Source organism: Pongo abelii, chromosome X, assembly GCF_028885655.2.
Source record: "Pongo abelii isolate AG06213 chromosome X, NHGRI_mPonAbe1-v2.0_pri, whole genome shotgun sequence".
Taxonomy (NCBI): Eukaryota; Metazoa; Chordata; class Mammalia; order Primates; family Hominidae; genus Pongo; species Pongo abelii.
In genome coordinates this window covers 84214737-84223618 of record NC_072008.2, presented here as the reverse complement: position 1 = coordinate 84223618, position 8882 = coordinate 84214737, and the positions used below count along the sequence as shown (strand labels likewise).

At 36.4% G+C, this 8882-nt stretch overlaps 1 protein-coding gene across 1 annotated transcript; it reads right to left on the bottom strand.

The window, feature by feature from the left end:
• Positions 1 to 7630: 7630 nt before the first annotated feature.
• LOC112130734 (putative P2Y purinoceptor 10) lies at positions 7631 to 8655 on the bottom strand. Its single transcript, XM_024240432.1, is given in 3 exon segments — positions 7631 to 8243; positions 8245 to 8262; positions 8264 to 8655. Coding segments are annotated over 3 exon segments (1023 nt in total).
• Positions 8656 to 8882: the final 227 nt, after the last annotated feature.

The following is an 8882-nucleotide window of genomic DNA, read 5'->3' as shown; positions in this document are numbered from 1 at the left end:
AACAGTGAAAAAGGGAAATCAATTTGTTTGACAGAGTGAGGTTTGATTCATCTCATTTTGTCTTCAAATTTGTATCTTGATTTGGCTCAGTTTATAAATTTGATGTTTGACTAACATTCAAAATTGGACTTGGTGGCCAAAAACAGAGAGCTGGCATGAATCAAGTTTAAAAACAAAAGAAAGGAAGGAAGGAAGAAGGAAGGAAGAAGGAAGGAAGGAAGGAAGGAAGGAAGGAAGGAAGGAAGGAAGGAAAAGAAAGAAAGAAAACTCATCTAGTTTGAACTTTGGGGATTGCATCTTGTTAACATAGTAATTATTGTGCCATACTCTGCTCCTGTAAAATATTCTTGTGCTAATGATATTTAAAAATAAATAAATAAAACTCTATAAATTAGCCTCATTGGAATGTTAGAATTAAAAGGAGCTTAGAAATCATGTATTACACCCCCATGGTTTTAAAGATAAGGAAACCAAGCCCCAGAGAGGGACTGTGACTTGACCAAGGTTTCACAGAGTAACTACCACACTCTGCTTTAGAATGTTGGTATAGATATAGTGGAGATCACTTAATTTTGCTGCCTGAAACATTATTATGATTTAATTTAATAGAATTTGAATAATTATCAAGAAAATATATAAACTAAAGGCCTACAAAATAAATCTACCAATCAATAATTATTTATACATTGTTTTCCTGATGCCCAAGTCCTGTGCTAAACTATGTTGTGAGAAACAGAGATGAATATGATTCAGTCCTTGCCCCTAAGAGACTCAGTTTTGGTAATAAAACAAAAATAACATATGCATAAATTAAGTAACCCAAAAGGCAACATAAGGTAGTGGAAAGAGAACAGGAATGGGAATCAGGGGAATCAGGATATCTGCATCTGAGTCCCTATTCTAACACAACTTATTCTAATACAACTTATGGGATTACTAACTATGTCATTCTGGCAATGCTTTGGCTTTGTTTCCTTCCCTGAAATAAGGGGATTTGATGATTGCTACATCAAGGAATGGTATGGGAGGGTAGTAGCTCTCCCTATGTCCATCAGGTCCTGCTGCTTAAAGAAGTTAATATCAACACATACCTAACATCAACAAATACATAATTATATATTATATTTATAATATAATATATAATAATAGAATTCTGCTTATTATATATTTTATATAATATAATATTATGTATAATACTATAATATATAATATCAACAAGCAGCATTTTCTCAATCTTGCCAATACGGTATCAAGTCAGATGTTCTAAGGAACTCCCCACACCTCCCTGACTCTTTTAAACTAAATCTCCCTCCTTAACCTTTTGTTATATAGAGCCAATTTCTAAGAGTCCTTCCAAATTTAGATTCCAAGCCAGTTATGCTAAGTATGATCAATGTGGCACAGCCAGTGGTATTATAGGAACACAAAAGAAAAAGTCATCACCAAGAGTAATGGGAATAGGGAAACATCTCTAGATTAGATTGGACCTACAGTGAAAGGTGTTGGGTTTAAAATAGGCTGAGGAACTACTCGGGAGGCTGAGGCAGGAGAATGGCGTGAACCCGGGAGGCGGAGCTTGCAGTGAGCCGAGATCACTCCAATGAACTCCAGCCTGGGCGACAGAGCAAGACCCCGTCTCAAAATAAATAAATAAATAAATAAATAAATAAATAAAAATAAAAATTAAAAAAAATAGGCTGAGGAGCAGTGAGTAGATTCTGAGAAGAGGGGTCAGGGGTCACAGAGATGGAAAAACCCAAGAGATGCCTAGAGGAGAGTGAAAAATGTAATTTGGCTGAAATAGAGAAATGGACGACAGCAGTGGCTTGGTAAAGCAATCTGCGGTTAGACAAATTTCCAGACCAAGTACTCTGTTACTGTTCTTTTTGTTTGTTTGTTTGTTTTCTTGTTAGTTGGTTGGTTGGTTTTGTTTTGTTTTTGCCATTTTAATTGGACGCCAAAGGAGGTATGCTGAGCTAAGGAAATGAAAGGTGATACTAAATGCCATTTGAAGCCACATGCAATCAGCCTATAAGCTACCACACCAATAACCAATAAAAATGTTAAGTTTTCATTGTATGCTGATTCCCATTTTGGTCCTAGGCTGTATGTGTTGCTTTTGTGGCCTTCTCTTCCTTCTCATGGTTGTTCTTCTATCAACCCAAATTCACAAATGTTGGAGCCTAGAATGTGATTAGAACAATAACTTTCTTGTTGCTCCCCAGGTGAGACAAACCCACAAAAGTCCAGTGAGGGCTTAGCCAGGAAACTACCACCAACCAAGGAGAAGAATGATCCAGAAGAGACAGAGTGACCTCAGAACAGTGAGCTAGAACCTCCGAATGGCAAGCTGGAGTAGATGCAAGAACAGTAGCAGGTCCTGGCTAATAGAAAAGGTACAGAAAGGTGGTACTGCAAACAACTCGGATGAAATTCACACAGGTCTTGATTTTATCAACACTTTATTGAATTCACTGGCAATAAAAGAATGAACTGGGAAAATAGATTAAAGAGGGAAAGAATAACTTATACTGTAACAATTGTCTTTATTCTTCACCCATCCCTTAATACCACCACTTTCCTATGAGTAAAAGAATGCATAAATTATTCATTGTTAATAGCAACAACCACAATCAAAGCAAAAAAGAAGTAACCTTCCTGAAACATCTTTAAAGCACAGCTCAGACATTTTACATAACTACAAAAGTCAGAGTGTACTGTAGTATGGTTACTTAGGAAACTGAGAGCCAGCCAGACATTGGTCTTATTTATATTCAACAAATTCAATGAATAGGCCAAAATACAGTGACTGTAATGACAGATATTAGTTGTAAGAATCTCTTTTAAGGCCCATAGGTCTTAGTGGTTGTCATAATAATTAAAGACAGAGGGAATTAATGCATAAACCTTGTGATATGTATTGATGTCAACTTTATAGGGACGAGTCTTTTGGTCATCTAACCAATCACTATGTATTTTCTTTTAAGCCACTCAACAGGCATTCATTGAGCACCTACCATTTGTATGACACTGGGAGAGCTAGACTAATTATATAGTCACTCTGTTTCTTCTGTAGAGAGAGAAATATGCAGGCCCTAATCATTCCAGTAAGATAAACTACCAAATTCTTATTTTCCCTGTAAGAAACTAGATTCAAATTCAATATGTCATATAGTACAATAAATTGTGGGTGCCCTCATGGACTTTAGAGTCTAGGAGAGAAAATACGGTTTCACAGGAAAATATAATTTAAGCTGAATCATAAATGATTTGTAAAACTACAAAGACAGAGAGGAGGGGTAAAGGCAAGCATGTCAGGGAAACAGTATGAACAGAGCCAGAAATGTGTATGTTTAATGATTTTTCAAGAGACTTTGAGTTTTTCCTGTTTTATATTTGTGCAGGTTTGGTTATTTGACATAATTAACCAGACCAGGGATTGTAGGAATTGCATTGAATGAAGAAAGTACTTTGAACCCTTAACGGCCCCTCAGCAAATCTATACATGGCCAAACAATACCGCTAGGTAACCTATTCCTGCCCTCAGCTGTTTCCTTTGCAATTGTAAAGTTCTTTTAGATTTGCCTCAAATTCATTCCTTCCCAAAGTTCTAAAGACTTGGCTTCCCATCTACGGAATGTATTTATAGGGGACACTGACTATACAATATAGGATCTCCATTGTTTCCCTAAGGCTATTGTCAATCTCTGATATTTGAATTTTTCAGAGATCCTTGGCCCTAAGCATAACTCACTATACTGGAAAACCGGACCTAACTAACTGATGGTAGGGGCCCGGTTAAACGGTTCCTTTCTGTTCTCTTCGAGGGGCCTCAGTTAGTGTTGTCTTGACCCTGAGCTTATTTTCTATGGCACAAATAAGGGGTTTAAATATTTATTAATATCCTCTGTGTTGCTATGAGTTGAGGAGGGCACTTTATCTCCCCTCCCTGATTTCATTCTTAATACTATATGCTCTTTATGTGTCTTCATACTTAAATAGTCATTATGATTTTAAAAGAATTCTCATCTTCATTTCTTACTGGATCTTCACAACAGTCTCATGCAGCAGAAAAGGCAGATATTATTACCATGGTATAGCAGATGAGAAGACAGCTTCAGAGTGGTAAATTGTCTTGCTCAAGATCACACAGTTAAGAAAGAGAAGAGCTAAGACTAGAACCCAGCTCTAATTAGTATCAAGTGGTTAAGCTGTAGACCCAATCTTGCCATTATTTAAACTCTTGTACTACAGTGTTTCAGGGAACAGGAAATAGAGAGATGGAGTTGACATTTGACTGGCCCCAGAAATAATAGATCAGAGTTACTGCATGTAGTCCCTTCTCTAGAACTAAGTACAAATAGGAGATTTCCAGAAAATTCTGATAACTTAGAGTTGGCAAGCCAGTCTGTTTTCTCTGCTTCTCTAAACTTAATGGATAATGATCATTATTCATGTTAATAACAGGCTGATTTCAAAAAATGGATTAATGTATCTCAAATAGGATTTCAGATACATAGGGGAATTTTCACAAAGTGCCCCTAAAGAGGAAGGAAGCAGTGGACAGAATGAGCAAATGTTTTTTTTTTAAAAGCATTATGACAAATAGAAAATAACCTAACTAAAAGCAATACAGAAGTAGTTTTGAATATACTATGCTTTTGGTGAGACAAGTAATTATTTTGGAAATTTAACTGTATCTGTGTGTGTGTGTGTTTGTGTGTGTGTGTGTGTGTGTGTGTGTGGTGATATTTATATTCCAAGAAATTTTAGGCATCAAAACCAGCTAATACCTCAGTGATTCAGAACTCACATATCCAGCAACCCCACCTATCAAAATACAGCTGACAGAGCCAGAAAGCAAGCACAATTAGTCCCGAATTGACAGAATAGATGTCATAAAGTTCATAAGCTAAAACCCACACTCTGTTCTATGGGAGATTTCCCTTTTCTACACATATTATTTCCAAATAAAACAAGCAGGATTTTACTCACTTTTATTAAGTTAAAACTCTGTTCTAACTAGCTGGATTAGTGTTTTCAAAGCCACAAAAAAAAAAAAAAAATTAGAACTCATCAAAACAATGCAGACTGCATCAGACATGCGTACTGACTGTAGCAAGAAATGAGTATTGAGAACTTTAAAAGGTGGAGATATAACCACTATATAAATTTTAAAAATTTGGCCAAGTGTGATGGCTCACGCCTGTAATCCCAGCACTTTGGGAGGCCGAGGTGGGTGGATCACGAGCTCAGGAGTTCGAGACCAGCCTGGCCAATATGGTGAAACCCCGTCTCTACTAAAAATACAAAAAAGCTCGCTGGGCATGGTGGCACACGCCTGTAGTCCCAGCTACTTGGGAGGCTGAGGCAGGAAAATCACTTGAACCCAGGAGGTGGAGGTTGCAGTGAGCCGAGATTGCACCACTGCACTCCAGCCTGGGCATTAGAGGGAGACTCCGTCTCAAAAAAAAAAAAAAAAATTCATGGGGCTATTTTAGTGTATGTACAAACAATCCTACAGATTTCAATAGCCCTGAAAGAAGCAATGTATACAGTACAATAACTAATGTTTATAATGATGACCTTCAGTCACTCTGAAAAGAGTATATTAAATGTTAGAGTTGGTTCTCCTTAAATTATAACAATACTGTTACTGCTAACAACAACAACAATTTAAACATTTGTAAATGTCTTTAGTACTTAGAAAGCACTTTCTAGGCTGGACGCGGTGGCTCACGCCTGTAATACCAGTACTTTGGGAGGCCGAGGTGGGTGGATCACCTGAGGCTAGGAGTTCGATACCAGCCTGGCCAACGTGATGAAACCCCGTCTCTACTAAAAATGCAAAAAATAGCTGGGTGTGGTGGTGGGCGCCTGTAATCCCAGCTATTCAGGAGACTGAGGTAGGAGAATTGCTTGAACCCAGGAGACAGAGGTTGCAGTGAGCCGAGATTGCACCACTGCACTCCAGCCTGGGTGACAAGAGTGAGACTCCGTCTCAAAAAAAAAAAAAAAAAAAAGAAAGGAAAAGAAAGCACTTTCTAAAAAATAGGTCTCATATTTATTTCATCTAGTTCAGCCCCCTTATGTACAGATAATGAAACTGAAACCCAAAGAGAAATAACTTGCCCAATATCACATAGCTTATCTGTGGGAGAACTAAAACTAGGGTCCTGCTCCTCTGAATCTGGATTAGTGCTTCTTTCATACATCATGGTCCCTTGTTTAACAAACTGCTTAAGTGGATAGGAAATATATACATTTTAGAAATATCTGCAACTAAAGTGATGTTTTAAATGTTCCAGTATTTAAAGAGGTACACAATCACCTCTACAGAATACAATTTTCTAAAATACAGATCTCTAGCAGATTTCAAAATATCTAGGTTTTAGTCTGTTCCCTCCAACCCCATGGTGAATATTATCTGTTTTTGTTTTGATAAACAATTGCTATAACAAAAAAGAAAATATAACAAGCCATTTTGTGAATTTCTAATCTTATAAGGACAAGAAAATAACCCTTTATAATTTTATAAAACTAACCACTGCTTTTTAAAGTATCATTTTAATGAAATCCAATACATGAAAATTTAAGTTTCAAATTTTCCAATGGGAATAATTTGTATTATAAAATGATTTAGTTACAGAGATTTTAAAAATATAAAATTTCCATTTGGCATTTATAATAAGATTCAACTCACCCATGCTGTCCTTAAATATATCTTTACTTGTGAAAAATGAGGCTTAGCTAGAGTTTAGCACTGAAATAATATAGGCATGTGTTTTTTTTTTTAAATTAATTCATTGATTTAAACATGTCAAGTAAAGTTGTGACTGAGGTTGTACATACAGCAATCAATTTAGGCAGACTATGGCACAGCTGATTTTAATAAACAAATATAACAAAATATTTTCTGAATGAGTGTTGGTATATAAAAACCTACATCACATCATACGTATTCACAGACATTCAAGCAAAAAACCTTCATTGTAAGCCCTGAAACTCAAGTTTGTGAAATATATAAGGACATAACTTTATTTTTTGTTTAAGGTGTATTCATTGTGTGAATTCCATGATACTGTTGAGATATTTGAGGTTCATCTGAATTGTTTATTTCCCAGAGGAGACAAAAGAAAAATCTCATCCATATTCCAAGTTATAAGGATGTTAATTCACATCACTCATATTGGTATTAAAAAGGCTTTTTCTCTATAATCTTGTTTGCTCAAGTAGTGAATATTTTCTAAAGAAAGCTATGGTCATACTGCTCTCCTGTATACTTTTCAATGTTTGGATAATTCACCTATGTCTACCTGTTTTCAATGTATATTTGTTTCTCTCAGAAGAAGAAGAAAAGATTGAATCTACTGCTGAAAAAAAGGTGTGCAATTCATTCTGTTGCTCATCATCTTCTATAAGGAAAGATATTTTTTTTCACTGCTCCATAGAACAATATGTTTCCATTCTGACAGAAAATATATGTATGTATTATTTCTTCAGAAGGATCATTTTGAGGATAAAGGGAAGGAGCCGTGTTTAAGATACTCAACACTACTTTTTAGAAAAATCTTCAAAGTGACATAGATACACTAATAGAGCATATCCATTTTTCTAGTTAATGATTTCATTATATTGTCTTGGAATCATTCAAACATTCAAGAGAGATAGTTTGAAGATCCTCCTTCCTCTGATGAATTTCTAAGGTACTGTCATTGCATCTCATACATGACTGAAGAACCAAGCTGCCATGATCTGAAAATTGATCATGAAATTTTGAGGTCATAAAATGATATACAACTGGATCAAGACAACAATTAAGATCTTCAAGACACAGGGAAATGATGTGGAAACAGAGAATGATCTTTATAAAAGAACAGTTCAAAATGACATGTTCCTTCACCGTCATAAAGAATGGGAAGTTGAGGTGGTAAGGAGTGAAACATACAATGAACGCCACTTCACACATCAGGACCATCCTCAAAGCCTTTTTCCTCTCTTTGGTATTCCTAGGGGGAACTTGGAATTCCTGTAAAGATTTTCTTGTTTTCCATGTGAAATAAGTAATAATTATAATGGGTAATACAAACCCTCCAAGTTCAGCTACAGTTACCATGTCAAGGGAGGAAGCCATGCTAATGTGCTGAAGCCCTAAGGCAGCAAAGCAGTATTTGGTGTTGTTGGCTGAGCCAGTGCTTCTCAGAATGGGAAATGGTAAACAAGCAGTCTCCATGATGACCCACGTCATACCTATGCTTCCAGTCTACGACACTTGAGGAGAAAGAAGCACCTCTGAAGGCTGATGCATGTCAGGAAGCAAATGCTGGTATATATGTTGAGATACTTCAGGTGGAAGCACACTAGGTCAAGGGGCCCCTGGAAAGGCCAGTGGTGGCTGATGTAATAGTAAATCCAGAGGGGTAAGGACAACACGTGTGCAAGGTCAGCCACAGAGAGGTTGATAATGAAAATGACGATTTTATCTTTCTTGTTGATGAAGCGACACAGAACCCACAAGGCCACAGTGTTGGCTAGAAGACCAGGTATGAATATGAGGATATAGGTAGCTTTATAGAGGGAGTACTGAAATGGCATTTGAAGATCAGTGCACTTTGCTCTTGTGCTGTTTGTGCTGTTTGTGCTGTTACTTCCCATCTTGAAGACTTATGTTCCTTCCCTAGTAAAGCATTAGAATGACAATTTCGGCAGAAAATAGAGTAAAATTAGAGTCAAGGGCATGTCAGTTCATGTTTGGATATACAAATATATTTGTTTTCTAATAAAGAAGAATTTGTGTAAACTTTTATAAATTCAAAAGTGTCTACGTAAACTAAAAATAACAGATCAATCTACAAATGGATAACAGTATTGAGGACGATATT